The sequence below is a fragment of the Theropithecus gelada genome, chromosome 11, assembly GCF_003255815.1.
Source record: "Theropithecus gelada isolate Dixy chromosome 11, Tgel_1.0, whole genome shotgun sequence".
NCBI classification, from domain to species: Eukaryota; Metazoa; Chordata; class Mammalia; order Primates; family Cercopithecidae; genus Theropithecus; species Theropithecus gelada.
The window spans coordinates 97,796,744-97,811,323 of record NC_037679.1 but is presented as its reverse complement, the minus strand read 5'-3'; the positions used below and the strand labels follow the sequence as shown (position 1 = coordinate 97,811,323).

The window sequence follows — 14,580 nt, the reverse complement described above, 5'->3', positions numbered from 1 at the left end:
CTTCCTTCCCCTCCCTCCCCCTTCCCCCCTTTCCTCTCCCTCCCTCTCGGCTCCCGCATTTCCCCTCGGCGGCCGGCGGCTCCGACATCATGCTCCGGCTCCTCCGGCCGCTGCTGTTACTGCTGCTGCTGCCTCCCCCGGGGTCCCCTGAGCCCCCCGGCCTGGCCCAGCTGTCCCCGGGAGCGCCCCCGCAGGCCCCCGACTTGCTCTACGCGGACGGGCTGCGCGCCTACGCGGCCGGGGCTTGGGCGCCGGCCGTGGCGCTGCTGCGGGAGGCGCTGCGGAGCCAGGCGGCGCTGGGCCGGGTGCGGCTGGATTGCGGGGCGAGCTGCGCGGCCGAGCCGGGCGCCGCGCTCCCCGCCGTGCTTCTCGGGGCCCCGGAGCCCGACTCCGGGCCGGGACCCACGCAGGGGTCCTGGGAGCGACAGCTCCTCCGTGCAGCGCTCCGCCGCGCAGACTGCCTGACCCAGTGCGCAGCACGCAGGCTGGGCCCCGGGGGCGCGGCGCGGCTTCGCGTGGGGAGGACGCTCCGGGACGCCTTCCGCCGTCGGGAGCCCTACAACTACCTGCAGAGGGCCTATTACCAGGTGGGGAGCGGGCCGGGCAGCTCCGAGGGTCCCAGCCCTCACCACGACGCTGTCCTACTTTCGATGCCCAGTAGTAGGCGGAATGCTGTTGCCCGGACCCCGGACGGGGCTGGGGGGCGTACCGCCGGCCTCTGCTTTGGAGCTGGCTAAGCGACCGCGAGGACCTGTTGAGATCGCGGAAGAGCAACCGAGGGGGAGTGCGAGCAGAGTGGGAATGGGGCGGGGAGGTCGTGAGGCGGGTCGGGAGCAGATCGAAGATGGAGGGACAGGGCCGCCTCTTCCTAGGAATGAAGCGGAGGCGGTGGGGGCGAAACCGGCTGTCGGACGGCAAGTGTGCGTGGGTGTGTGTGTGTTGGGGGTGGTGGTGAGTGTGAACCTTCGCTTGGGGCAGGAGGTAGCTTCGGAAAGGAAGGAGCAGACGGAGGCAAGGTTGGAGGCCTCCGAGGCCAGACCTCTGCGGGCGGGGAGGGGACAGCACGCCGCAGCCGCCGGTACCGCAGCAGTTGCCTACGTGGCTGGGGAAGCGGGGCGCCGGTTGCACTCACCTCAGCTCAGGGTCCTAGAGACCTGCGGGTTTTGCTGGTCGCTGAGGTCTCCCCCGCTTCCCCACCTCACTTAAGCCCATCACTTCCACCTGGTCTCCCAAATTGAGGGCCTGAAGTCCTGAGGCCCAGGTCCCACCCAACTCCTACGTCTTTAGACCCCCTTTCCTTCGGTGTCAGCCTTCTGAGAGTCCCAATGTTCTGGCTTCTAGGGGGTCTACAATTTGGGCGGTGGGCGGTTCTTATTGGCCAGTCTTCCATGAGGCTCTTGGGCACCCAGAGTGTGTGTCTGGGGTAGGGTGGGGAGGCCGACCAGGGGGCAGAGGTGTGACCTCCATCCCAGGGCTCTGATGCCCTCCTCCCTCCGCCTCTTCAGTTGAAGAAGCTGGATCTGGCAGCCGCCGCAGCACACACCTTCTTTGTAGCAAACCCTATGCACCTCCAGATGCGAGAGGACATGGCTAAGTACAGACGAATGTCGGGAGTTCAGCCCCAGAGCTTCCGGGACCTGGAGACGCCGCCCCACTGGGTGAGACCCCCAGCACCACCCCTGTCTTGCCCCCAGCCTTTTCCTGGCTGGATACACAGGCCTCACTAAACTGCTGCATTGTGCTGCTTCAGCATACGGAGATGGGGTAATGATCCTCAGTGACCCTGGTGGGGAGTCCTTCTCTAGGACTTCGTTTCCTTCCTGGATGATCGCTGAAATCTGATGTTCCAACATTATGATTCTGAGGCCCACCCTTATTCTTCTCCATGGTGAAGAGGGACACGGAGTCCTTGCCCCAAATGAGACCAACACCGCTCTCCTCTCTACCTCCCAGTTTGGCAACCCCCTGGATCTCAGGTGACTGCTCCCTTCCCCAACAGGCAGCCTATGACACCGGCCTGGAGCTACTGGAGCGCCAGGAGGCAGGACTGGCACTGCCCAGGCTAGAGGAGGCCCTGCAGGAGAGCCTGGCCCAGATGGAGAGCTGCCGTGCTGACTGCCAGGGGCCTGAGGAGCAGGAGGGGGCTGAAGAAGAGGAGGATGGGGCTGGGAGCCAGGGGGGCCTCTATGAGGCCATTGCAAGTACGGGGCTGGGAGTGTGTGTGGGGGGTGGGTCGGTGCCCAGGGAGGGGCATGAACAAGCTGAATGGCTCATGGGTCTCCTTTGCAGGACACTGGATTCAGGTCCTGCAGTGCCGGCAACGCTGTGTAGGGGAAACAGCCACACGCCCTGGTCGCAGCTTCCCTGTCCCAGACTTCCTTCCCAGCCAGCTGAGGCGGCTACATGAGGCCCATGCTCAGGGTCAGTTTGGGAAGGGTGGAAACGCGGAGTGAAGATTTGCCTCTGCTGCTATCCTGAGCTCCATCTCTCTATCCCTCCCATCTGTCTCTGGATTTGTAGTTTCACTGTCAGGGCTCCATGGGAACCATCACTTCACAAGGACTCTAATTTGCTCTCCTTTGGCGCCTGTGACAAGCTCAGGAGATGGGCTTCCTTCTGCCTTGCTGCTTCTCACCTTCCTTTATTTTCCTCCCTCTTGCTCTTCTTTGAATCTCCAGCTAAGGTATGTTTGCACCAGCGTTTGAAAGAACTGGCAGTTGAACTTGTCTGCCAGTGGGAGGGGGGCTCTTGGAGTTGGCCGGCTGGCCTCTAGAGACCACCTCCTCCAACACTGCCTCTGCCCCAAGGATCAGTGTGCTCTAACTCTTTATCCCCTGACCCCTGACCTTGTCACTCCCTCTCCAGTGGGCAATCTGTCCCAGGCTATAGAAAATGTCCTGAGTGTCCTGCTCTTCTACCCGGACGATGAGGCTGCCAAGAGGGCTCTGAACCAGTACCAGGCCCAGCTGGGAGAGCCGAGACCTGGCCTCGGACCCAGAGAGGTAACCCCCTCTCCACACTTACCTGGGAGGTAGCCCCAAATCAAACAAATAGAACTGAGAAGCAACCTGGACCCCCACCCCCTGCTGACCCCTTAGCCAAGCATTCTAGTCACCCAGAGGACCCCAAGTCCAGCATCTGACTTCCATCTCCACTCCCTGCTCCCCACGGCAGCCTGGAGTTCCGATTCCAGCCCTCAGTCCCATCTCTCTTGCCTTTACCTCACTCCTGCCTGCCACCAGCCCCCGAGCTCATGCACACACACCCCCACACACTCACACACACTCCCACCCCCTACACCCTTTCCCGTTTGAGCCCAGACGCTCTGAAGCTGCTGAGGGGGAACGTTGAACGGAGGAACCAGGGGGCATGGTGCCAGGTTCAGGGAGCATGGAGCACCCAGGCAGTGCCCTAGAGCCTGGGTTTCCCTGCCCTCCTTCAGCCCCCCTTCACTGCTCATCATCTCACCCTCAGGACATCCAACGCTTCATCCTCCGATCCCTGGGGGAGAAGAGGCAGCTCTACTATGCCATGGAGTACCTGGGGACCAGCTTCAAGGATCCTGTGAGTCATTCTGCTTCTGTCCCATCCCACCCCTCCGCACTCCCAGGAGGGATGGCACTTTGGTTTGCAACAGAGTTTTCCACTTTTCCACCATGAGGCTTGGAGAAGAGTCTGCTATCCCAGTTTTACAGGGACAGAGACAGTGTGCCTGTCGTTAGGGCAGCTTTGGGGTCACACAGGCCTAAGTGTCAGTCCTCCTCTGCCCCAAACGTCTCTGAACTTCAACTTGCCTCTGCCTCAACTTCCTTACCTGTAAGTTGGAATAATCACATCTATTTCACAGGGTTGTCACAGGGTTGTTGAAACCACATCATTTGATAACAACATAGAAAGCTCTGTTACTGCTGCTTTTATTTCTCTTCTTGTAGTTATGAGAGGAAACTGCGGGGCAGAGGTTATCTGTGGCTAGGACTAGGGCATAAAGCAGGCGTTCTCAGCCTTCCTGGCACTACTGATATTTTGGATCTGACATTTTGGATAATGCTTTGTTGGGGCAGAAGGCAGGGCCTGTCCTATGCCTTGGAGGGTATTCAGCAGCTTCCCTGGTCTCTACCCAGTAGAGATCAATAGCACATTGACAGCCCCTGAGTCATGACTATCAATGATGTTTCCAGATTTTGCTTAATTGACCCCTGGGGGGCAGAAGTATCCTGCTTGAGAACCACTGGTTAAAAGTGAGAACTCTGAAGCTAATTTTTTAATTTTAATTTTAATTTTTGGAGACAGAGTCTCGCTCTGTCACCCAGGCTGGAGGGCAATGGTGTGATCTTGGCTCACTGCAACCTCCACCTCCCAGGTTCAAGTGATTCTTCTGCCTCAGCCTCCCGAGTAGCTGGGATTACAGGTGCCCACCACCTTCCCTGGCTAATTTTTGTATTTTTACTAGAGACGGGGTTTCACCGTGTCGGCCAGGCTAGTCTTGAATTCCTGACTTCATGTGATCCACCTGCCTCGGCCCCCCAAAGTACTGGGATTACAGGCGTGAGCCACTGCACCTGGCCTGAGGCTAGTTTAAAACCTGACTCTGCTTTGGGAGGCTGAGGTGGGCCTTGGTCAGGAATTCAAGATCAGCCTGGCCAACATAGTGAAACTCTGTCTCTACTGAAAATACAAAAAATTAGCCAGGCGTGGTGGCGGGTGCCTATAATCCCAGCTTCTTGGGAGACTGAGGCAAGAGAATCACTTGAACCCGGGAGGCAGAGGTTGCAGTGAGCCGAGATCGCACCATAGCACTCCAGCCTGGGCGACAGTGTGAGACTCTGTCTCAAAAAAAAAAAAAAAAAAAAAAAACACCAAACAAAAAAGTAACTCTGTCACTTCTAGCTGTGTGATCTTGAGCATGTTACTTTACTTCTCCATATTTCAGGGCTCTCAATGACAAAATGAGCACTTTAATATTGACTGTTTCATGAGACTATTGTGAACTTTAAAGGAGAAATTCAATTTCCATGAATGAAGCTCTTAGAATAACCCCCAGCCGATAGATAGTAAGTGCTATAGGAGTTATAGTTGTACTTGTTACAGAGTTTGGTCCACTGCCCAGGGCTCCTGACATTGATTCTCAGGCTCTTCCTACCTCCGTCTCCCTCTCTGGAAACAGGAGGACCTTAACGAGATATTTCAGCTCTAATGTCAGGGATCACAGGGTCTGATCTTGGTGGATGATGATGCTTTTCTGGACTGTCACAGGACCCCTGGACCCCTGCAGCTCTCATCCCTGAGGCACTTAGAGAAAAGCTCAGGTAGGAGATGCCCTGTGGTGGGAGGCACTCGGCCTGAGCTGGGAGGCTGGGTCTGGACTGTCCTGTGCACCCACTGAGCACATCTCTCACCCCTGAGAGAGGATCAAGAGAAGAGGCCTTGGGACCATGAGCCCCCGAAGCCAAAGCCCTTGACCTACTGGAAGGGTGAGTTCCTGGGAGGGAGGAGACAGGAGCCTGGAGGGTCTGGGGGCTGCCAGCTACTGCTCTGCCTGCCCTTAGGGGTTGCTCAGCCACCTCTGCTCTGTCTTTTCCCTGGCAGATGTCCTTCTCCTGGAGGGTGTGACTTTGACCCAGGATTCCAGGCAGCTAAATGGGTCGGAGCGGGCAGTGTTGGATGGGCTGCTCACCCCAGCCGAGTGTGGGGTGCTGCTGCAGCTGGCTAAGGTAGGAAGACCTGCAAGTTCATCAGCTCGTTCAAGACCCTTGGGTACAACTGCCTGTTCCCTTGCTCTTGGCCTGCCCCCCTTGTTCTGCCTGTCCTGATTATCCAACCGGGACTGTGGTTACCACTGCCTCTCAGCTGCAGATCAGTTCCTTCATGTCTTAATTTAGCTGACACAGGTGGATGTTCTTTACAAATTTTACGAATTTTGCTAGAAATTGATAGGAAGAACAAAACAAAAACCACAAAGGCATAAAAATGGATGAGTGTGCAGGTGAGGATTGCTTGGTTAGCCAAGAGTTTAGTTACTGGCTTGACTGATGGCTCAGCAGACACGCAGGCCTTTCTTTTCCTCCTTCTAGTTTGGGCTGAATGACTCATACTCACCAGGTTGAGGCTACCATTTATGAAGCTTCAACCCTTATCTCAGGTTAGTGCTCATTCAGTAACATACTCATTGAGTAGCTGCTGTACCCCAGAAACTGCTAGGTTCTAGGGAGAGGAAGATGATTATAGACTCCGCCCTTTGGGAGCTCCAGTGTAGAGGTGGAACAGACAAGGAAATACATAATATAAGCAGGTGGTAAGTTTGGTAAAAGAAGTATGTACTTGGGCTGGGTGCGGTGGCTCATGCCTGTAATCCCAGCACTTTGGGAGGCTGAGGCGGGTGGATCACCTGAGGCCGGGAGTTGGAGACCAGCCTGACCAATACGGAGAAACCCCGTCTCTACTAAAAATACAAAAAAATTAGCCAGGCATAGTGGCACATGCCTGTAATCCCAGCTACTTGGGAGGCTGAGGCAGGAGAAGCGCTTGAACCTGAGAAGTGGAGGTTGTGGTGAGCTGATATTGTGCCATTGCACTCCAGCCTGGGCAGCAAGAGCGAAACTCTGTCTCAAAAGAAAAAAAAATGGGGCCGGGCGCGGTGGCTCAAGCCTGTAATCCCAGCACTTTGGGAGGCCGAGACGGGCGGATCACAAGGTCAGGAGATCGAGACCATCCTGGCTAACACGGTGAAACCCCATCTCTACTAAAAAATACAAAAAACTAGCCGGGCGAGGTGGTGGGCGCCTGTAGTCCCAGCTACTCAGGAGGCTGAGGCAGGAGAATGGCGTGAACCCGGGAGGCGGAGCTTGCAGTGAGCTGAGATCCGGCCACTGCACTCCAGGCTGGGCGACAAAGCAAGACTCTGTCTCAACAAAAAAAAAAAAAAAAAAGAAAAAAAAATGTACTCATCCAGATAGAAGTGCTGAAATGCGCAGTTACAGAAGGCTTGCTGGAGAGGTGGTGTTTGAGCTCAGTCTTAAGGATAAGTTAACCAGGTGATGGGGGCGTGGAATCAGTCTAAGAGGGACAAGAGCAAGGTGCATTCTGGGAACTGCAGTCAAGCACAGGGGTGAGAGCAGGGCCAGCTCCAATAGTCATTACCTGTGTGATCTTGGGCAATTTATTTTAATATCTCTGAACCTAGTTTGCTCATCTATAAAATGGGGATAATAATAGTGTTTTTGTCATAGTGTTGTGAGGATTAAATGAGTTAGCACATGGTAAAGCTCTTAGAACATAGAATCATCACTGGCTGGGTGTGGTGGCTCATGCCTGTAATCCCAGCACTTTGGGAGGTCAAGGCTGGTGGATCACTTGAGGTCAGGAGTTCAAGACCAACTTGGCCAGCATGGTGAAACCCGGTCTCTACTAAAAATACAAAAAAATTAGTGGGCATGGTGGCAGGTGCCTATAATCCCAACTACTGGGGAGGCTGAGGCAGGAGAATCACTTGAACCCAGGAGGCAGAGGTTGCAGTGAGCCGAGATCCCGCCATTGCACTCCAGCCTAGTCAACAAGAGCAAAACTCCATCTCGAAAAATAAATTTTTTTAAAAAAATTAATTAATTAAGAACATAGAATCGGCCGGGCGCGGTGGCTCACGCCTGTAATCCCAGCACTTTGGGAGGCCGAGGCGGGTGGATCACAAGGTCAGGAGATCGAGACCACGGTGAAACCTCGTCTCTACTAAAAATACAAAAAATTAGCCGGGCGCGGTTGTGGGCGCCTGTAGTCCCAGCTACTTGGGAGGCTGAGGCAGGAGAATGGCGGGAACCCGGGAGGCGGAGCTTGCAGTGAGCTGAGATCCGGCCACTGCACTCCAGCCTGGGCGACAGAGCGAGACTCCGTCTCAAAAAAAAAAAAAAAAAAAAAAAAGAACATAGAATCATCAGGGTGTATGTTACCAAGAGGCAGTATAGGGGAAGAGGGAGAGAGCCCAGACATGAAGGCCCAGGGACAGTGAGGGTCTTCTGTGGCCTCCCAAGGAGTTGGGACTTTATCTGTGTATGGTAGACAGCTACTGAAGGATTTTAGGAGCGGTTGACTTTTCCGTTCCTGTAGCACCTCCAAGTGCAGGGTCTGGAGTAACCTGTAGAAGTGGTAGATCCCTCTAGTGGCAGTGCCTAGAATGCAGCAGGAGAAAAGACCGCGAGAACGGAGTAATTGACGAGTGCCACTGTTGGCTGGCGAGGTGGCTCACACCTGTAATCCCAGCACTTCAGGAGGCTGAGGCGGGTGGATGGCTTGAGCTCAGGAGTTCCAGACCAGCCTGAGCATTGTGGTAAAACCCCGTCTCTACAAAAAATTAGCTGGGCCTATGCACCTATATTCTCCCACCTACTTGGGAGGCTGAAGTGGGAGGATCTCCGGAACCTGGGAGGTGGAGATTGCAGTGAGCTATGATCACGCCACTCACCCCAGCCTGGGCGATAGAGCAAGACCCGGTCTCAAAAGCAAAAAACAAAAAACCCAGGTTAGATGGCTTGGGTGACTCGGTGTCTCTCAGAAGTGAGATTTGTATGCGGGGGTAACTAGATAGTGGTGCTTAAACAGATTCAAAAAGTGGACAAAAAAATGGGTGTCAGAAAAGGGAATGATTCCAGTGTAGACATCCAAATATTAGGAGACCTCCAGGTAGTGAGACTGGTCGCATAGGTGGCTGGGTAATTGTGACTCAGTATCAAGGAGTGGGGGAGCCACGGAGTCCACAGTTTCCCCGAGAGAATGTCAGGTGGGAAGAGGTCAGAGAGGGATATCCCGCTGATGCTGTCGCCCTACCGCCAGTCAGCTTCCTGCCAGGACCTGGCCTAACTGTGGAACTTCCTGTTAGGGTCCTGTTTCCAGAGAGACCCCTCTATTCTTGGCTCATCAGGGATTAATGATCAAGCCCTTCCTGCCTAGTTCCCAGCTCTGCCCCACTTTCCCAGCTGTCCCTACCCTCTCAGAGGCCTCCTTACTGCTGTAGGAAGCTCTCCCGAGTTCTGTCCACAGTCCCCTTGGTAAGCAGGATTCCAGCCTGTACCAGAGAGGGACAGTCGGCCAGCCGTGGCGGGGGGCACTCTCTGGGAAGGAGCAGCATTCAGGAAGAGGAGCCGCAACAGAACTGTGGGAGCATCTAGCTTCTTCTGGGAGCGGGAGGGCCGGAGGGAGGGTCTTGCAGCCCTGCAGACAGTGAGGGGCTGGGGGAGTGACACCACGGTAAACTCCTCCCTATTTAGGATGCAGCTGGGGCTGGAGCCAGGTCTGGCTATCGTGGTCGCCGCTCCCCTCACACCCCCCATGAACGCTTCGAGGGGCTCACAGTGCTTAAGGCTGCACAGGTGAGCACAGGAGGCACCTGGGTCCATCTGATGCCCAGACCTGGAGGAGAGGCTGTGCAGGAAGCCGGGCCCCAGGGCCTGGGCTTTTGTGAAGGAGCTTTCTTGGGACCGAGACTACCTGATAGGACCCAGCATGGAGAAAAGGGATGTTCTGAGAGCTGGGGCCGGGGTTGTTGTCATGGAAAGACAGAAGGAGCAGTTTGGGCTGATGGACAGAGCTGGATGCTGAGAGACTCCAAACCTACGGGTGGAGAGCAGCAGAGATGGGCAGGAGCTAGGGCTGAGACCACCTTCCCATTGCCTTCCTCCGTTTCTGTGCTGCCTTTCGCTGCCTGCAGCTGGCCCGGGCTGGGACAGTGGGCAGTCAGGGTGCTAAGCTGCTTCTGGAGGTGAGCGAGCGGGTGCGGACCTTGACCCAGGCCTACTTCTCCCCGGAACGGCCCCTGCATCTGTCCTTCACCCACCTGGTGTGCCGCAGCGCCATAGAAGGTATGACAGGGACCCCCACTGCTCTTCTCCAAGCTCAGGCCCTGCCCCCAGGACACTGCCCCCAAGAGCCCCAGGGTGGATGTGCATGGCATGAGCCCACAGGGTGGCAGATGGGCACAGGGGCACAGAGGTAGCCCCAGACCCCTTTGTGTCCTAGGAGAGCAAGAGCAGCGCATGGACCTGAGTCACCCAGTGCATGCAGACAACTGCGTCCTGGACCCCGACACAGGAGAGTGCTGGCGGGAGCCCCCAGCCTACACCTATCGGGACTACAGGTGGGCAGCCCCTCTAGGGGTCAGGCAGGTGGGCAGACAAAGGTCATCCCACTGCTGGCCTGGGCCTGGGTTGGGGTCTCACTGCGTCTTGCCTTTTTCCCTCCGCAGTGGACTCCTCTACCTCAACGATGACTTCCAGGGTGGGGACCTGTTCTTCACAGAGCCCAACGCCCTCACTGTCACGGTGCGTGGAGTGGGGGGTGTGATGGTGTGACAGAGGGCCCAGCTGTGGGGTCAGGATTCAAAACAGAAGGTTCCAGAGGCAAATGCAGGGAAATGGCCAGTGCTTTTAACCCTTTCACTTCCCTGCCTCCCCAGCCCTCGCGCTGCTTCCTCCGTAGCTAGGTCTGCAGGTGGGCCCCCCAACCCTGCCATCACTATTCGTCTCACCTCCTAAAGAAGGGTGAATGAAGCACAGCCTGCAGGTGCCTCCAGGACTCCACGGCCCTATTCTAGGGATTTGGGGAACTTGAAATAGTCCTTCCTCTTTGCAGTGAGATGAGCACAGTGGCTGGCGCACAGATACCAGGGCCACCTCGACTGGGGCTCACATTCTTAACCTTTCTGAGGTTTAGTTTCCTAAATTGAGGTGATAATAATAGTACCTATTTTTCTTTTTCTTTTTCTTTTTTTTTTGAGACGGAGTCTCGCTCTGTCACCCAGGCTGGAGTGCAGTGGCGCGATCGTGGCTCACTGCAAGCTCTGCCTCCCGGGTTCATGCCGTTCTCCTGCCTCATCCTCCCAAGTAGCTGGGACTACAGGCGTCTGCCACCACGCCCGGCTAATTTTTTGTATTTTGAGCAGAGACGGGGTTTCACCGTGTTAGCCAGAATGGTTTCGATCTCCTGACCTCGTGATCTGCCCGCTTCAGCCTCCCAAAGTGCTGGGATTACAGGCTTGAGCCACCGCGCCTGGGCAATAGTACCTATTTTAAAGGGTCATTGTAGGAAGTAATTTAGGTAATGTACCTAAAAGAATGAGGCAGTGCCTGGTAATAATAAGCAATTAATGACTGTTAAGTGGGAAACTCCTAGATGCCAGGGGCTAGGATTGGGTGGGAGGGGAGGGGCAGTGATTTTTCATCTGGGTGTGGGATGTGAAAATGGCTCCAGTATCCATATCCCCTTTTACACAGAGTCTAGTACTGCATGCCCGCCCCCAGATTGCTTCACATCCTGGGTTCAAAGGGCTGAGTTGGAAAAATCAGGGTACCGGGGGTCAGGAACCAACAGGAGACCCTCCGTGGAGACCCCTTTTTCCTTTGGTTTCCAACTCCTCTTGCCTTAATCTGGCATTTTTGCTCTGCAAGTTGAAGCTGATTTCCCATTCGCCCCAAGCTAGTCCCTGAATTAAGGAGTGGGAAGTGATAGCGAGAGGGCTGACCCTCTCTGTGCCCCTGTCCCCATCCTGCTCTAGGGAGTGAGGGCCAAGTTCTCTGAGAGAGCCGGTCCCTGGAGCTGAACCTGCCCTCATCCCCCCAGGCTCGGGTGCGTCCTCGCTGTGGACGCCTTGTAGCCTTCAGCTCCGGTGGGGAGAATCCCCATGGGGTGTGGGCCGTGACTCGGGGACGGCGCTGTGCCCTGGCGCTGTGGCACACATGGGCACCTGAGCACAGGGAGCAGGTAAGGAGTGGGGTAGGAAGGGATGTGGTTCTCCTGGTGCGTGAAGGGTGGGCAGGCACCCCTGAGAAGGCTCACAGTCGGTGAGGGGCAGGGGCTGAGCTGGCCCAGGGAAGGTGGGTGCGGGGAACTGGCCACATTCTTCTCCCCAACCCCAGGAGTGGATAGAAGCCAAAGAACTGCTGCAGGAGTCAGAGGAGGAGGAGGAGGAAGAGGAAGAAATGCCCAGCAAAGACCCTTCCCCAGAGCCCCCTAGCCACAGGCACCAGAGGGTCCAAGACAAGGCTGGAAAGGCACCTCGGGTTCGGGAGGAGCTGTGAGTGGCTGAGCCAGCTCCTTGAGGATGGGGCCACTTGACTTGTGCAAGGCCGTCTTGATGCCAGGACCCACAGAAAGCCCCTGCGTGACATCAGGAGCAGAACATCGAGCTCTCTGTCCCTGCACCCCCACCATCTTGGGGACCCACAAGGGCCTGGACTCAGAGGACAATGCACAGGGTAGCCTGGAGCTCACCAGGGCTGGGGAGCCGGGACTGGGCCCAGCTGCCGGACCTGCAGCCCCGGACAGATGGGGAACACTGTGCCTCCCTGAACGGAAATGGCAGGGGAGGAGGCTGATGCTTTAAATGAAGAGGATGGTGGGGTTGGGGGCATAACCCTGCTGCTCTCTCCCAGTCTGTGCAATAAAGGTCATGAAGATCCCTCAGCCAGGGGCCAGTCGAGTGTATCACAGATTCCGTGATAGCTGGAGGTGGGGGTGGCTCTGGCTGGCCTGGGAGGAGACAGGTGTCTTTGGGCCTCCCAGAGGCGGGGCCCCTGGAGCCTGTGATTTGTCAGGGAAATCTCAGCCACCTGCTCCCCTCATGCAAATGACCCAAGCTCCTGGCAGCTGCTCCTTAGGCCTCCAAGTCTAAGCCCTGTCTTCCCTCTCGGAGCTTTTGCTGAGACTCAGGGCCGCCTGCTTTCTCTCTGACTCCTGCTTTCACAGCCGCAAGAGGGCAAGGAGGGGGCGAGGCCCCAGCCTGGGAGCAGGGTGCGGGGCTTCCCTTGCCCACCCACAACAGGGGCAGACCTGTCCATCGTTCTCTGTGGGTCCCCTGTACCTTTCTCCCCCCACAGGATCAGACCCAGAGGCAGCTGGTTGGGGTTTGTCGAGAAGAAGGATTATCCAGATCAGTCCTTTCTAATCTCAGCTCCTGCCTGTACCCTCCCATACTCACCAAACCCTCTTCCCCACCACCCTGAGCTAAGGAGCACAGTTTGAGGTACTGACAACTGGGCCATCTATCACCCTTATATCCCACCTTCTGGCCTGCTTGCTAAGTGGCCCTGACTGCTGAGATCATCACCACGGATGGGGGCCCGGACTGGGGTGGCCACTGGAGCTGTAGTTGCTTCTGCTCCTTTGCACCCCTCCCAAACCCCAACCCTTAATCTACTCACAGCTTTGCTCTAATCCCATGGGGCCTGATGCTCTTATCTCTGCCTGCAGAGACTGACCAGGGAAGCGCCCCTTCACCCCCTCCCCTCTCAGGGCTTGTGGTGGGGGCTGCTCCTCTCTATGGCCCCACACTCCCGCCCCCACCCCTCCTCCAGGCTGGGCCCAAGTCTCTCTGGAAGCCACACACCTCCCTCCCTCCCTGTCCTCTTCCCCCCACCCCTGCCAGCTGATTTCATTTGCCTGACGTTGTGGTTGGCTCTACCCTTCCCTGTCAGGCCCCCCCAACCCCCCACCCGTCGGAGCCAGGCCAGGCCAGCTCCTCTGGCAGCAGAGCCTGGGCAGGTGACGGGCGGGCGCAAGCGTCGCAGCTGAGGGAGTAAGGAGGCTCCCAGGAACCGGAGCTGGAAACCCGGCCGAGGTCCAGCCAGAGCCCAAGTAAGAGGGAGCTGGCCTGGGCTCTGCTCTCCTGGGCTGGGGCGCAGGCAGGGCTCAGGCAGGCTGGGGCTGGAGGCAAAGGACCCCAAACTTGGAGAGCCTAGCTGGGGAGGGGGTGCAGCCACCCAGGCATTGCCCTGTGTCTTGGAGTCTGGTGTGGGCATGAAGGGCAGAAGCACAGCCTGGTGGGGGTTCCTCAACACGGACCCCATGTTCCTGGCAGGAGCCAGAGCTACCCCTCGACCTGTCAGCCATGGGGGAGATGGAGCAACTGCGTCAGGAAGCGGAGCAGCTCAAGAAGCAGATTGCAGTAACTCCAGAGCCCTCCCACTGGGGCCCCAGAAAAGAGCTGGGGACATGAGGGAGTGTGGCTCAGGGGGAGGGGACTGGGTTTGCTCTTGAGTGACTAGAAGTGACCAGGGACTTTCTAAACTTGGCTTGCATATTTGAGACCCCCAAGCCCCAGTGCCCCAAGCCCAACCTGCCTTGAAGGCCCATGCACCCACCACCCCCACCTTGCCCTTGCTCCCCTGATGTCTGCTTTCCCTGCAGGATGCCAGGAAAGCCTGTGCTGACGTTACTCTGGCAGAGGTAAGACCCCCTGTCCCCGCCTAAGGCAGGGCATTGGGGGAGGGGAAGGGAGCTCCCTGAGCTGCAATAGCCCGTTGCTCCAAGCGTTAGTACAGCCTGTCCTTGGAGTGAGGAAACCCGTTAATTAATTCATTCAGCCAACATTTAGTGGGACCTGCTCTGAGCCAGGCACCATATTGGATGGGAAAGATGCAGACACGGTTCCTATTCTTGTCCATAGGACAAGAGTCACCACAGCCCCCTCCCAGGGCCTTGAAGATGAAGAGGCGATAGTACTTTGTAAATGATAAAGCCCTTGTAGACTCTAATTGCTGGTGTTCTCTACTGTATTTTATCAATTCTTTTTTTTTTTTTTTTTTTTTTTTTTTTTTTTTT

At 56.6% G+C, this 14,580-nt stretch overlaps 2 protein-coding genes across 4 annotated transcripts in view; both read left to right on the top strand.

The window, feature by feature from the left end:
* The first annotated feature begins 27 nt into the window (after positions 1-27).
* On the top strand, positions 28-12,451 carry P3H3 (prolyl 3-hydroxylase 3). The gene is made up of 15 exons (XM_025401278.1): positions 28-587; positions 1,506-1,658; positions 2,000-2,201; positions 2,290-2,421; positions 2,866-3,002; positions 3,475-3,564; positions 5,254-5,306; positions 5,404-5,471; positions 5,587-5,711; positions 9,255-9,356; positions 9,695-9,845; positions 10,003-10,120; positions 10,229-10,304; positions 11,602-11,742; positions 11,898-12,451. The coding sequence occupies exons 1-15, from the start codon at positions 90-92 to the stop codon at positions 12,057-12,059; spliced, it is 2,208 nt and encodes a 735-aa protein (XP_025257063.1). The 5' UTR covers positions 28-89; the 3' UTR covers positions 12,060-12,451.
* A 342-nt stretch (positions 12,452-12,793) lies between these two features.
* The window catches only part of GNB3 (G protein subunit beta 3), a 7,593-nt gene continuing 5,806 nt past the window's right edge, over positions 12,794-14,580 (top strand). For 2 of the 3 annotated variants that reach the window (XM_025401290.1, XM_025401288.1), the window contains exons 1-3: positions 13,440-13,614; positions 13,838-13,924; positions 14,167-14,205. In XM_025401290.1, the coding sequence (XP_025257075.1) occupies positions 13,868-13,924; positions 14,167-14,205 (96 nt within the window). In that variant the 5' untranslated portion in view covers positions 13,440-13,614; positions 13,838-13,867. Of the gene's footprint in view, positions 13,004-13,439; positions 13,615-13,837; positions 13,925-14,166; positions 14,206-14,580 lie in introns of those variants that run through there. The other variant, XM_025401289.1, reaches the window with a different exon arrangement.

Excerpts from the sequence above, each read along its gene's own strand:
- P3H3 (XM_025401278.1), top strand. The coding sequence starts at position 90 with ATGCTCCGGCTCCTCCGGCCGCTGCTGTTACTGCTGCTGCTGCCTCCC. Across the intron at positions 5,472-5,586 it reads GCCCTTGACCTACTGGAAGG|ATGTCCTTCTCCTGGAGGGT; the intron begins GTGAGTTCCTGG and ends TTTCCCTGGCAG. Across the intron at positions 5,712-9,254 it reads TGCTGCTGCAGCTGGCTAAG|GATGCAGCTGGGGCTGGAGC; the intron begins GTAGGAAGACCT and ends CTCCCTATTTAG.